The following is a 15,035-nucleotide window of genomic DNA, read 5'->3' as shown; positions in this document are numbered from 1 at the left end:
TTTTCTTCTTGCTTAGCATGTGAATTATACTTCCTTTGAATATTATTTTAGTGGTTACCTCATAGTTTGCAATATACCTTTACAACTAATTCAAGTCCAATTTCAAATAGTCTTGTACCACTTCATGGGTACCGTAGGTAGCTTTTAACAGTATTCCCAGTTCCCCACTCTTGATTCCAACACTGCTGTAATTCCTTTCACTTATCCATAAAGTATAATTACCCAACAATTTGTATTGTTATTTTGAATGAACTTATCTGTTAGGTCAGTTAGGAATAAAATGATTTCTAAATCTTCGATTTCTGCTCTTATCTTTATTATTTCTCTTCTCCTGCTGGATTTAAGTTTATGTGCTGTTCTTTTTCCAGCTTCTTTAGGTGTAAGGTTAGATTGTGTATTTAAGACTGGTAGTTTCTTTTCATTTTTTATTTTTTTAGAAGATTTTATTCATTTATTTGACAGAAAGACAGAGATCACAAGCAGGCAGAGAGGCAGGCAGAGAGAGAGGGGGAAGCAGGCGTCCCGCCGAGCAGAGAGCCCGATGTAGGTATTGATCCCAGGACCCTGAGACCATGACCTGAGCCGAAGGCAGAGGCTTAACCCACTGAGCCATCCAGGTACCCCTAAGACTTGTAGTTTCTTGAGAAAGGCCTGTATTGCTATATACTTCCCTCATAGATCTGCCTTTGCTTCATCCCAAAGGTTTTGAACACTTGTATTTTCATTTTCATTTTTTTCCATGAATTTTTTCAATTCTTCTTTAATTTCCTGGTTGACCCATTCATTCTTTAGTAGGATGCTCTCTAGCTTCCTGTATTTGAGTTCTTTCCAACTTTCCTCTTGTGATTGAGTTTGTGTTTTAAAGCACTGTGGTCTGAAAATATGCATGGTATAATCTCGGTCTTTTTGTTGTATGCAACGGATGAATCATTAAATTCTACTTCTGAAACTAATAAAAAAAAGAATAAAATGATTATTTTATTTTACTTTCATTTATTCCTGCTGTAATAGTCTTCTTTATGTAGATCAGAGTTTCTGACCTATAACATTTTCATTTTCTTAAAGGACTTTTAATATTTTTTGCAAGTCAAGTCTAGTCCCAAAAAATTTCTTCAAATTTTATTTATATGAAAAGGCATTTAGTCTCTTTCAATTTTGAAAGACAATTTTGCTGGATACAGAGTTCTAGGTTGGTGGGCCTTTTCTCTGAACAGTATTACTCCACTGTCTTCTTGCTTGCCTAGTTTCTGAAGAGAAAGCTGATACAATCCTTATCCTTGTTCTTCTAAGACCCCCCCCCCATTTCTGACTTTTTAAAGATTTTCTTTTGTTCTTTGTTGTTGTTGTTGTTTTTTCAGTTTGGTATTATATGCCAAGGTGTACATTTCTTTATATTCATGTACTTTGTGGTCTTTGAGCTTTTTGGATCTGTGGTTTGCCATGCGTCATTAATTTTGGAAAATTCTTAGCCATTATCACTTCAGATATTTCTTCTATTCCTTTCTCTCTTTCTTCTCCTTCTGGTAATCCCATTACATATCTGTTACACTTTTTGTAATCATACCATAGTTCTTGAATGTTCCGTTCCCTCTTTTTTTTTTTTTCCTTGCTTTTCAAATTAGAAAGTGTCTTTTGACATATCTCCAAGCTCACTCATTATGTTCTTGGCCATGTCCAGTCTGCTGATGAGCCATCAAAGGCATTCCTCATTTATGTTATAGTGTTTTTGATTTCTTGCATTTCCTTTTGTTTCTTTCTTAGACTATCCATCTCTCTGTTTCTTACCCATCTGTTCTTACCTGTTTTGTGCTTTTTCTATTCATGCCCTTACCATATTAATCATAGATCTTTTAAATTCTCAGTCTGCTAAATCCAATACACTTGCCATCTTGGAATACTGCTCAGTAGATAAGCACACAGACTCTGGAAGTAGACGGCCTGTGTTTGAATTCTGGCTCTGCTCATCATCTGTGTAGTCTTTCACAATGTCCCTCTGTTCTTTCTACCTCTGTTTCTTCATTGCTGAAGTGGGACTCCTCATAAAACCTACCTCATAGAATTGTTAGGAGAAATGAAGCACATGAAAAGCACTTTGGGGGAGCCTGAGTGACTCAGTCAACTAAGCCTCTGACTCTTGATTTCCACTCAGGTCATGATCTCAGGGTTATGGGATCAAGCGCTGCATTGGGCTCTGTGCTGAGCCTGGAACCTGCTTAGGGATCTCTCTCTTCCTCAGCTCCTCCCCACCCAGATAAATAAATAAAACACTTAGAATAATGTCTGTCACAAAGTCAGCCTTCTGTGTATGTTAGATGATGATCATGACCGTGATGAGGTTGATGATGAAACAGCCATTTGTGCCATGTGGCCGGCACACTCCCATGAGAGGCCCTTGGCCTGTGTTGTCTCCTCTGCCTGGGGTGTTTCTACCAAGATGCCCACATAGCTTGTTCGTTCTGTCCTTCAGTCTCTGCCTGAGTGTCCCCACAGCACTGAGGCCTTTGCTGAGCACCGTATGTAAACACAGCCCTTCCGCTGCTGTTCTCCCTGCCTGCCCCGTCTTTGCTATTTTCCCTAACAAGCATGGTTATAAGACACATTACAGATTTACTATTTTATTTTTTTGTTGACTTCATAGTCTCCTTCAACTTCAATGTCATCTCCTTCAACTTAAGGGCAGGGTTTGTCTTCAAAATTTAAAGAATTAAAATATCCTTAGGGCAGTTTTCTCTAGTTATAAAAAGAAGTACTGTGTGGCTCCTTACAATAAGGTTTTGAAGAATATTTAATGATATGGAGAAATATTTATCTGGTGCTATCACGCGTGTGCAGGAGCAGCCACAGATGACAGGGAAGACTAAAGGAGATGGTGCGACTAAGGCAGGGTCCACGCCTGTAGGGGACGCCCCGCAGCCTGTGCCCAGGTCTGTCTGAGTTCGCAGCCTCCAGCCCTAAGCCACAAGTAATGCTTTTTGACTTTCTCTTTCAGTATGAATACTTCAATGCTGTGCTGATAAACGAAAGGGACAAAGATGGGAATTTTTTGGAGCTGGGGAAGGAATTCATCTTAGCCCCAAATGACCATTTTAATAATTTGCCTGTGAACATCAGTCTGAGTGACGTCCAAGTGCCCACGAACATGTACAACAAAGGTAAGACTCACTGCTGGCGCTCCTTGTAGAGGGTGGCGAGCAGGGGCTGCGAGGGACGGCTCCGGCTGGTTTGGGGTAGTGTGTTTTTTGAAAACTACCGTTGCAAGCTGGGTGTGTCAGCATCAGCGGGATTGGTGAGGTGTGCCTGTTCTGCCTGGAGACGGCTTGCTGTTGTGCCAGCTGGTGTTCGCATCAAGCCATCTAACATGTAATCCAGGGGCTGGCAAGCCTTTTCTGTGAAGGGCCAGCTACTAACTAACTTGGGCTGTGCGGGCCACAGTGTCTCTGTTGTAGCTTCTCAGCTCTGCTCTTCTGGCACAAAGTCAGCCTTAGACACCGCATCAATCAGTGGCTTCGGCCGTGTGCCAGGCCACTTTTTTATCTACCAAAACAGATGGCTGGGTTTGACCCGCAGGCTGGAGTTTATGACCCCTGCTGTAGTCTTGTTCTCTTCTCTTCCATTCCTTATCATGCTTTTATGGGTTTGGGAGCCCCCAGGGTTGCAGCAGAATCAGCTGTGGTCTTTTCTTGGAGTACAAAGCAGGATGGACCTCCGTGGGGCCCCCTGTTTCAGACTTGAATGGAGAATCCATTCAAATCCAGCCTTCTCATCGACCCCCAGTTCTTTCCCCCAAATTCTCATCTGTCTGTGCGAGCTGGGATTATAATGGCTGGGGATGGGGCTCTGGCCTCAGACTGTCTCTGGTTGGTCCGTATTCCATCTCTCACTGGCTGTGCCTTTCGTGCACCCCCTTGTCTCTTTAGAACTCTGTTTCCACATACCTAGGATGTGGATAATAATTGTGTCCACTGCATGGGGTGATTGTGAGGGCCACACCTCACGAGTTGTTGGGAATGTTGCGTCAAGTGAAGGATGTTGCCCTCATTATCCCCACCGTCAAAGAGTAGGACTTTGCTCTGCTTTGTCAGACCTGACCAGCAAAGAGCCATCCTCCCCAAAATAAATCGGAAAGCCGTGGCATGTTCAACGCAAAATGCCACCCCGTTGTCTGTCAAGGTTTCAAAGACATCATGGGGAGCTTGTTTCCTCCCCCGCACCCCTACCCCTAGTTTCAGCGTCATATCCAGAGTGCAGCAGTCAGGAGAAGAGCCCTGGGTATGAGTCCCACTCTTCCCCTTGCTGGCTCTGGGATCCTGACCAGGAAACTTTGTCTCTCCAAGCCTCGGTTTCCCATCCTATAAGAGAGGGATAAGGATACCACCTCCTTCTGGGGTTATTGCAAGGCTTTGGAGTGAAGTGTGCACAGCTTTAGCAATAAGATTTGCTCCCAGAAAGCGCTCAGTGCATTTGAGCTGCCATGGTTATTACTGTAAATACCGTGAATACACATTGCATTTCTAAATTATCCTAGGTCACCATTTCAAGAGCTTGGTCAATGATTAAAGAGTTCCCAGCTCACGGCCTGAAACGCTCTTGTGCTTCTCTGTTGTGTCTGGATACCTAATGTCTCCCTTTCCGGGTTACCCATTGCCTATGCTTAAAATTTAGAGGAGACAGTATCCTATCCATGAACGTCTCTGATGGTTATTGGGGACCCCGTGGTGAACCAGGCACAGCCTCTCCCTCAAGAGGGCCACCGTTTATTTGGGGGAACAGGTAGGTAAAGAGATCAGTAGAAAACCCTGTGTGTCACCTGCTGGCCACAGTTACAGACTGGGGGGGGCGGGTGCAGTGGGAGCTCCAAGGAGGGAGCCCGACCATAGACTCACGTGGACAGCCATGTGTTTATCTCTCTCTCTTCCCTTCTCTCTCTTTGAGAGAGTCATACCGATCTGAACCGTCTCTCGTGGGCTCTGCACTGGACCATGTCCTGTGGCTGAATCCTCACTTTGGACTCTTCCTGAGGGCAGATCCCTGAGGACCCAGAGGGCTCAGCCCCACCTCGTCGGGTACAGTTTGCTCTAGTCCCCAAGGGTGAGCCTGTCAGCTGAGGAAGGAAACCCCCTTCTGTGCGTGTGGCTGGAAGAAAGCCATCCTCTCAGCATTAAATGCATTCTCAAGTGAAGATGAAAAATTCACAAGACTTTACAGAGCAATTTCAGACATAAAACAATTGAGACTGATCTTTTAAAATGTGGCAGCTCGAGCCATTAGTACCGTTAACGAGATTTAATTGCACCTTGAGCTTTAAAGGCATAATTGTACCTTTCAAAGGCGGCAGCACGTTAAGGGACCAGCCCTGCCATTGATCACATGGGCTGCAGAGTCAGGGCTCTGAGGCTCACAGAATCCTAACAGATCACTTGAGCCGTGGAAGTAGGTAATAATATTTAAAGCCAACCTCCAGGGGCGCCTGGATGGCTCAGTGGGTTAAGCCTCTGCCTTCAGCTCAGGTCATGGTCTCAGGGTCCTGGGATTGAGCCTCACATCAGGTTCTCGGCTCAGCAGGGAGTCTGCTTCCCCCTCTGTCTTCCTCTCTGCCTACTTGTGATCTCTCTCTCTCTCTCTATCAGGTGAATGAATAAAATCTTAAAAAAATAAATAAATAAAGCCAACTTCCACAGCCCTTGTGGGACCTGCCTACCACCCCTACACCAGACTCAATGCTCCCTCAGCGAGGCTGTGGGGTCATGGACCAAGGTCAGCCAGGCGCTGTGTCCTGTTTCTGCCAAGCAGTGAGTAGCCTCACAAGGGAGAGAGGAAGGGACTTCAGGAGAATTCCTGTCTCCATTCCACCTAATTCAAACCAGCCTTAGTCTTTTTTCTTTTCAAGCTGCAGAAATGTATTTCATGTTAAGAGGACCCGCCAGCCCAGATCTGGTTACTGATGACATGTACTCGGAACACATGCTCCAGGCTTGGTCGCTGGCTGGCTGTGCCGTCCCCGTGTTAGAGATCTTGCCCCAACAGAGGAAACCGGTACAGGATCTGCTTTCTGGACAGAGCAGAGTGGGTACATGGGAGAGCAGGTACTTAGGAGAGAGGGTACATAGGAGAAGGGTCTGATATTTGCCTGGGAGCTGCAGTTCCCTGTGCTTTGGGGCATAATGGCTGGAAGCAGCTGAATGTAGCCAGTAAAATCTGTTTTCTGCGACCTGCTCTTCGTCTCCTCGGCCAGGTCAACATCTGCCTCTGCTCATGGTGCCTTTTTCGTGGGCGCTACAGGAGACTGGAGCTTCAGAGGTCATGGCCTGGGGGCAAGCAGGCGCACTGACCAGGAGAATTCAAAGAGTCCCACCCCAGAGTCCTGAGAAATGTGTCTTAGGGTCCCGCTAGCTTCTTCATGAAACCTCTTCTGTAGATGTTTGCCGAGCGGCTGCCTTGGCACCTAGCTGGGGCCCCGTGTCATCTGTGACACTCCTGGGAAGACTAGCTGAAGCCCAGAGAGAGGCACTGCCTCGATGAGGAAAGCATGGAGTGTGTGCTTCTGTGTGGACCATCGATGGTCTGCCCGTGGGTTCAGATAATACCAAAGTCGGTTTTATGTCCTTCCTGGGCTAAAGTGGTGTAAAATACACACACACACACACACACACACACACACACACACACCCCTCTGGACATGGACACATACCTACATAGGTGCACCTGTTTGCGTGTCTGTATCTACACACGTGTGTTTGTATATGTGTCATGAAACCTACCCCTTTATTCCCGCATGTGCCTCTGCACCCAGAAGAGAGCCCCTCTTCTCGTTCACAGTACACCCTTCTCTTTCCTCCCTGGTACCCTGTTTCTCTCCATTTCTCTTATCCTTGCCTCCCCTTTCCTGCTTATCCAAATGCTCCTCTCAAAAGCCAGCCCAGGAAACTGCTATCATTCACTCTTTCCTTAAGGGACTTCAGTTTATTCCTTTGTTCTAGGATTGCTTTGTTCCAGAAGTGCATTGCATGTCTTGTTGTTGTTATTTGTTTGTTTGTTTGTTTTTTGTTTTTTGTTTTCCTTTTCCACTTGGAGTTTTCTGAGGGCAGGGGACTCTGCTGCTTCAACCCAGTGCCCCACTTTCTCCCAACACCATGCTCTTTACTTACTGGGTTTTCCAGAGATGGGGGGTGAGCTGGGAGAGAGCAGTGCCCCTGCCTGCTGGGCTGTGAGAAGTCAAGCCTGCCTGTAGTGTTCTCATGGTGTTGCAAGCAACGAAAACATATCCCGGCTGATTTAAATGGAAAAGAAACTTTTTGAAAGGACGTTGGTTGGCTCACAGACTCTCCAAGAAAGCTGGAGAATAAGGCTTGGAAAATGGTGGGGAAGGAGGGCGGCCAGGGGCCAGAGCCACACCCAGAGACTGCCTGGCAAGGCTCCCGCACCACGGCTTTGCTTCACCAATGCCTCTGTGACTGCGAAAAATGTCTGTGCCCCCTTTTCCTCAAACAGACTTCGGAGATGGTCATGCCAGTGGCCTGCCTCAGCGGGTTGCCGTGTGGATTAAGCATGTAGAAGGATGCCTGGTGTACGGTGACCGCCCGGTACCCGAGCTTGAGCAAGTTTCTCTTCCCCTCCCACCCTCGGTATCCTTAGCTATAAAATGGGTATAATATCAATATTGACCTTGTGGGATTTGCGGTCAGTGCTGTAAGAATATGCCCGTGTAGGCTGGGGAGCCGTGGCTAGCCCACTGATGTTGGCTCCTGTCCCCTGCTGGAGGGAAAAATAAAACCCATGTGTGAGGTTGGGGTCCGATATCCCAGGGAAAGCATGTGGCCCATCAGGGAACCTGGTCCTTGACATGGGCCGAGGCACCCTGCTCTTGTTATGACCCTATGACTTTGTTCAGTTCTCAGGGGCAGTGATGGTTAAGGCAGGAGGGACTTCCAGAGGAGGCAGGATTAGAAGCTGGTGTTTTCATCGTGTCCTCTCTGGCCCACATGCCACCTCTGTGCTGCAGCTGGTGGATGGGGAGCCACTTCTCTCAAGTGCTTGAAACCCACGAACTGGAAATAGACCAGACTTTGGATGGAAAGCGTCTGCTTCTCTCTTCTCTCAGAGCTGGTGCAGAACAGCAACGGGTGTTCTGTGATTCTGTGTTTTTAGGGTTTTCGGCTGCTAATCTGAGGGTTTTCCCCTTACTTCCTTGTCCCACTTTGTTCCTCTGCTTTCCTCTTCCCCATCGCCATGATGCCTGGGCTCTGCTGGGAAGACAGAAGGCCGCCCGGTGATAATAGTGGGCTAGAAGAGGTGATGGGTTACAAATATGCCCGGAGGAAACACAAACGACTATAATTTGGCTGGTGGGGGGGGGGTTAGTGGGGAGAGAAAGAAGCCTGTAGCCTCTGAGTATTTTTAGACCCCAGAGAAAAGAGGCGGCAGTTTTAGGCTGGAAAAAGAAAAACGAGGATTTTAGACATGATCCGTTTAAACTTCTGCATCATTTTACCACATTGGCCTTGTTTTCTTCCCTCTTCAGCCCCATGAGAGTGGTTAGGCAGTGTTCTTGCCTCTGTTTTTCGGATGACTTCACTAAAGCTCAGAGAAGGGGGGCGCCTGGGTGGCTCATTCGGTGAAGCATCGGCCTTCAGCTCAGCTTGTGATCTCAGGGTCCTGGGATCGAGCCCTGTTTCGGGTTCCCTGCTCCGTGGGGAGTCCCCTTATCCCTCTTCTCCTGACCCTCCCTCTCCCCCTACTCATGTTCTCTCTCTTGCTCTCGCTATCAAATAAATAAATAAAATCTTAAAAAAAAACCAACAACAACAAGAAAACAAAGGTCATAGTAGTGCAATGACTTACTCCAGCTCACACAGGTAGGAAGGCTCGTGCCAGGGTCGACCTTGATTCTCTGATGAGCATTCTAGCTTACTCTGCTGCCTCTCTGGACCGGAGTACTGGGAGAAGACCCTGGTCCCTCAGATCCCCTGCGTCTGGGGCTTGGTTACTTCCTGGCCACCTTGGGATATTTTGCTCAGGCTGAGAACCTCAGCCCTAGGCTCATCGCCAGCCTTCCTATGATGCTCTGACTCTCCCTGGGCACTGCCAGGGCACAAGGCCCCACTGTCGCAAGATCCTAGAACCTGCTCCAGAGTCTAGTCTCTGGCCACTTTCTGGCCGGCCCTCCTTTCCCTTTCCTCCATGACACGCAGTCTAATCATTTCAATGACCCGAGGTTCCTGCATGGGCTGGGGGAGAGGGTGCAGTGCTGCTGACTCATGGAGCTTCTGCATATGAGCCCTGCAAATGCTTTTGGACCCAAGAAAAACAAAGGCTCCAATGTTGGCTTAGGACAGAAACAGGGAGAGAGCAGGGAGAGGTGGACTGCCTGGCAGAAGAGAGAGGAGGTTGAACTGCTGGACATGACCGAGGCCACCCCTTCCCCTTCCTGACTTCACCCAGCAGAGAGCCCAGGCAGGCTGACTGGGCGGCAAAGCTCTCCTGCATGCAGGGTTAGGTGGGCGTGGGGTGGTGGCACACAGCCCCCGAAATTGAAACAGGCCTGAGGAAGGGGAGAACCATAACCACCACTCAGCTCAGCCCAAGGATTCAGTCTGTCTGCTACAATCTCATGGGTTCTTCTAAAAAGCCCAGGGAAGGGCAGAGGTGGGGGGGGGTGGCGGATAAGGGTCCCCTGCGTGGGGCATGGGCGGCATGGCTGGATTAGGCTTTGTTAGATGTCCCAATCTATTTTTCAAACATTGGGTTTGATAAATCGTAAAACACGCTTTGCCAAGCATTTGTTTCTGATTTGTTGACACGGAAATCTTTAAACTGGTCTTGTCTAAGAGCCATTTGATGGGTAAGAAGGCTCATGAGCCTTTTAAGGAGCTGTTTAAAAGTGCCATCACCAAGACGGTGACATAGGCTGTTCCTGACTTTCTCCCCATCATGAGAACAACTAGTGTGCATTCAAGGACAGGACGCCACTGAGAGAAACCTGGAAGCGGAGGTGAGGCAGAAGCACCCCCTGCAGCCCAGAGACCCAGGCAGACAGCACTGGGGGGAAGAGATGCAGCGACACAGCCACCCCATTTCCCCTTCCCCAGGCCAGTGCAGCACCCAGCCAAGAGGTCCCACTGAACACCCACTTCTTCCAGCCAGAAAAGGGAGCCTGGGGTGACCGCCAACCTTCCCCAGCATTGGGAGCCGCTCTGTGGGAGCCCCTCCTCTGATCTCACGCCACACCACGGGGGCTGCAGGGGACTCTTGGGGCCCAACCCCTGGCAATCTGACTGTCATGAAGAAGGGGGAGGGGCTTGCCACAACCAGCACTGGGGCTTGGCAGACTGAGTTCACACCTGCAGCGTCCGACTGGGCCCCCCAACCAGTGGCTTTGCTCCCCTGCACAACCAAGTCAGGGTGTACTCTGATCAGAGAACTTGGGGTGGGGGGTGCAGCTCTGCTCTGGAGACCAGTTGGTCCGCACTCAGACAAGTGCTGAGTCACAGTCCCACCTGCTTGGAGAGTGCGTCCTGGCCCCCTCTAAGCAGAGGGGCTGGCCCCGGCTCCTGGAAGCTGTGTTCAAGGGGCAGGATGGCAGAGCTGTCCCCCCGCCCCAGAGCAAAGCCAGGACTGGGCATGCAGACTTCCTAGGCTCTGCGCAAGCGAGAAGGTGATTCACAGCCAAGGCTGAAGTAGCTCCCGGCCCCTCCTATCCCCAGAGCCTGTTTGGGAGACTGAGGTAGGCTGCATTGCTCCCTGCCACCCCCGAGCCGGGCCAGGGGGCTGAGTCCTAGCTGTACCCCTATGGAGACCCCATGTGACCGGGTGGCTGGCCATGACTCCTGGGAGCTGTGAGGCCCAGTGGCCCTAGAGCCGAGAGATGAGCAGAGGGAGTGAAGCCGGGGGCCCTGTGCAGCCCAGAGCCCTGTGCAGCCCAGAGCTGGGGGTACCACAGGCTTGAGTTGGGATGACAAAGTGCTTTGCTGGGTTTAGAGACACTTTTCTCACTGCATTCCGGCAGGGAACCTACTTTGTAGCTGTGGCCCTTGTGGGTTCCAGTCTCCAGCCTGTTTGACCGGGGATGTTCCAGAGCATGGGGTGGAGCTCCGGAGCCCACTCAGCAGCGCTGTGTGTGTGTGTGTGTGTGTGTGTGTGTGAGACACAAACCTAGGTCTGCATAGGTATTCACGTGTGTATGATGGGTTTGTGTCTGTATTTTCTCAGAAGAGGTGTTAGTGGAAGGAGGGTGTCCCATGCCCACAATGGACCCTTAATGCTTAGGCTTATGCTTAGGCCAGAAGCAGGGCTGGTTGAATGAATGAGTGAATGAATGAATGAATGAATGGGTGAGTCAGTTCCTCTGTCCTGAGCAGTTTGTAAAGCTTAGCTTATGTGCTACTGAGCATTTTAGATGAGGTCATCTGCCACTACCCCGAGTGCTGTAAGCGGTGGGGGTCTGCCGTCCCTCACAGCCTGCTAGGAAGGAAATCAGAGGCACACCGTCTCCACGCCCGAGTCCTGTCTGGCACACTGAACAGGGTAAAACTCAGTGCACGACTTTAGGTGCGAGTGAGCAATTTCCTAAGAAGCGAGTGAGAAAGGAGTTTATGGCCCCTGCCTGAGGATCTCCGAAACACTGTGTGTTCCCCCCTTTTCCTGCACCCTGGGCAGTGACCCAGGCGGAAGCCACTGTCTCCATGCTTGTCCATTCCCAGGCTCTTTCCAGACCATCAGGCATCTAGGAATACCAGCTTGGTGGAAGAGCACTGAACTCTGTGAGCCTCAGTTTCCCCATCTGTAAGCGTGGGGAACATGGAGCGTCCCTAAGAGCATTACAGGAGATAAAGTTGCAGCGCCCGGCACAGCACTTGGCACACAGAGACACTTGTTGGGATGCACTCTGTCTCCTCACACCAGAGCCCTTCCCAGCTCCCCGTTCTGTGGTGGGTTCCCAGTGTGGCCCCCAAACCCAGGCACAGCCTGGCCCTTCTCTTTAGCTCTGTTTCTGGATGAAATGCAAACACACCCACAGACACCTGTTACCCACCCCCTCCTCCTGCTCATAGTCTTAGGACTCCTGGCAGCCTTCCCTTAGGCTTTGCCCTTGACCTCAGTCTGCTCTCCGTGTACCCCCTGGCCAGGCTTGTCCTTTCCAGAGAGCTTCACCGGTGCCTTGCCTTCTTTTCTCAGTCCTCCTCTCCAGAACAGCCACCTATCTTTATGCCTCACAGTGTAGTGGTTTCTTTTACATTTGTCTCCCTCCCCTGGAAACTGAAAATAGGGGCTGTTCAATTTTTTTTGCTTTTCCATCCCCTTGGGAACCCAGCAGAGGGGATGGAATAGGAAAGATTACCCACTGAACGGAACTGAGTCCTAGATTACTATATTACTACCCGAATCCTGCATTACCATTATATTACTCCTGAATCCTACTCTTCTACATTACTACCTGAATCCTACGTTACTACATTACTATATGAAGATTACATGACTACCTGAATCTTACTTTACTACATTATTCCCTAAATCCTACATTACTACATTACTCCCCAAATGCTACATTTCTACATTACTCCCTGAATCCTACATTACTACATCACTCTCTGAATCCTGCATTACTACATTACGCCCTGAATCCTACATCCTAAATCTTACTTTCCTACATTGCCACCTGAATTCTACATTACTACAGGTCATCACAAATGGATTGGTGTATGGTGGTGGTTGTTTTTTTTTTTAATTGGTCTGTCCGTTCTACTTCTATTTGAATTTGATATTTGGGAGGGAATGTTGCTTTTGAAGACAGTCGTTTTAGAAGTATGCTTAATAAAATAATAATTCCATGGTCTTTTAATTTGTTTGCATTTTGTAATACATAGAATAATAAAAACTGAGATAATAGAAATTGAGATGGAGGCTTACAATGGGATAGGAACTGAATCTGGGCTAAGAAGAATTTAAAAGACAGTGCCCAGGCAGTTAAGGACAATGTTAGAACAGTAATGTTTGCTAATAGTGTTCTTTTTTTTGTTTTGTTTTGTTTAGTTTTCACCTGGTGTCTCCACATTTGTGAATTGTCACAGCAATAGTAGAGAGCCAGAGTTTGTTGCTGATTTGCTTAAAAAAAAAATTAATGACTTAGAGGGAATTCAAAGTCATTCCTATGATAACATCACTCGTAGGAACTTGCTTTCTGATCTTGGATTGGGAGGGAGAGCGGGAACCACCTTGAGCACTCTGGAAATGATAGCAGGGGTAGTGCAGCCTGGGCTGGCGGTCAGGTGTGTTCCAGAAAGGGAAGTGGGGTAGGAAACTCTGTCCCTGGACTGACGCAGCCAACCTCAATATGCCACAGGTCCCCAAGAGTGAGAAAGGGACCACTTTGTTGGAAATGCATGCCAGGCCTTCCAGGATTTGGGAAGAACGGGGAGACATGTGGATAAGTGGACAGTCCTATGGTTGCTGCCAGTGTCCTCAGCAGCCCTCCCTGGGAGGCCCTGGGTCACGGTGTGGCTTGTTCGGGGCCATGTGATCTGAGTGAGACAGATGCTTGTTGCCCCAGGGCTGACCCAGGCCACCATCCATAAAGTGGTCATTATGGCAGCACCTCTCTCCTGCGGGTTTGTGGGGGTTGAATGAAGTGCTGCTCTACCATCAGCATTGCAGCCAGTATGTCGTAAAAGCTTAGTAAGTGTCACTTTTGTGACATATACATGGAACATAAGGAATAGTGCAGAGGATCCTAGGGATGGGGAGGGAAAACGGAATGGGAAGAAAACAGAGAGGGAGACAAATTGTAAGAGACTCTTGACTCTGGGAAACAAAATGAGGGTTGCTGGAGGGGAGGTGGGTGGGGGGCTGGGGTCAGTGGGTGATGGGCATTAAGGAGGGCATGTGATGTGATGAGCACTGGGTTTTATACTGAACTGGTGAATTATTGAACAGTATATAAAAAACCAGTGATGTACTGTATCTTGGCTAATTGAATTTAAATTAAAAAAAAATATATAGCACCCCTCCCCCCAAGAGTGATACTGAAAAGTCCCCAGTGGTGTGGCTTCTTCCTGGGAATGTCTCTGACACTGAATAAGGTAACATTCTCTTTTCTCCTGCACCTTGCGAACCCCGTTATTACTGGAGTTTATACCAAGAAATTCAGTGAATAGCAAAGTGTGTGCAGCCAGAGTTGCTGGTAGGCGTTGGAAGCCAACGAGCACCTTCTGTAAGCAGGGGGATCCCCAGTCCACACACCTGCCCTCCTCTCCCTCATCGTGTTCAGACATTCGGGCAGCCTCTGTCCATTCAGGTCCTGCCGTTCAGGCCACATGGCTGCTGGGAACCTTGGTGTCCATGTCAGTTGTTGATGTCAACGATAGGGCTCCAAATAATGTTCTTTGCTTTCCTTTTGTCTGGGATGGGGACTCTCAGGAGGGCACTGTCCTTGGCAGGGACATGAAGGACACTTTCTTCCTTTTCACTTCTCGCACTGCTTCCCCTCTTTGTAGCTCCAAACTCATGGAAACTTCTGTCCAGGATGTACTACCCATTGTCCTTGGAGACACTCACCTGCTCATTAGTCCACAATGTCTCCCTGTATCGGTTTTCACCCTCTAGATAACATGCTATGTGCAGGCACAAGCATGATCTAATACAATCCAGTTCTGCCTACAACCCAGCGAAGCAGGGGCCCTCATTGTTCCCATTTCACAGATGAGAATACTGACGATTTGGGACCTGTTGAGGACGCCTCACCTAGTAACATGGGCAAATCAGCAGGCAGCCCTGACACTGACTTTGCAACCCCTGGGATCTCTGCCTCTTTATTCTGTGTCCTGTGCACGGCCAATGTTCCCCACCTGCCATGCCCGAGTACTCCGTTAGCCGCGTCACGCCCGTTCACAGGCGCACTTCACACGTGTGGCAGCGGAAGGCCCTGGTTTGTCAGACTGTGCTATTTTCTTCTCAGCATGCAAAAATCCATCATAAATGAAAACTAGTCTTATTTTACATAAACACTCCCAAGCTCTTCCCCGGATCAAGATAAATGTTGCGGC

At 48.8% G+C, this 15,035-nt stretch overlaps 1 protein-coding gene across 3 annotated transcripts in view; it reads left to right on the top strand.

Annotated features, from left to right (window-relative positions):
* The window catches only part of CACNA2D3 (calcium voltage-gated channel auxiliary subunit alpha2delta 3), an 863,447-nt gene that overhangs the window by 326,814 nt on the left and 521,598 nt on the right, over positions 1–15,035 (top strand). For all 3 annotated transcript variants that reach the window (XM_044253365.1, XM_044253364.1, XM_044253363.1), the window contains one exon: positions 2,990–3,152. In XM_044253365.1, the coding sequence (XP_044109300.1) occupies positions 2,990–3,152 (163 nt within the window). The remainder of the gene's footprint in view (positions 1–2,989; positions 3,153–15,035) is intronic.

This window comes from Neovison vison, chromosome 6 (genome assembly GCF_020171115.1).
Source record: "Neovison vison isolate M4711 chromosome 6, ASM_NN_V1, whole genome shotgun sequence".
Lineage (NCBI taxonomy): Eukaryota > Metazoa > Chordata > Mammalia > Carnivora > Mustelidae > Neogale > Neogale vison.
This window is presented reverse-complemented; position numbering and strand designations above follow the sequence as displayed.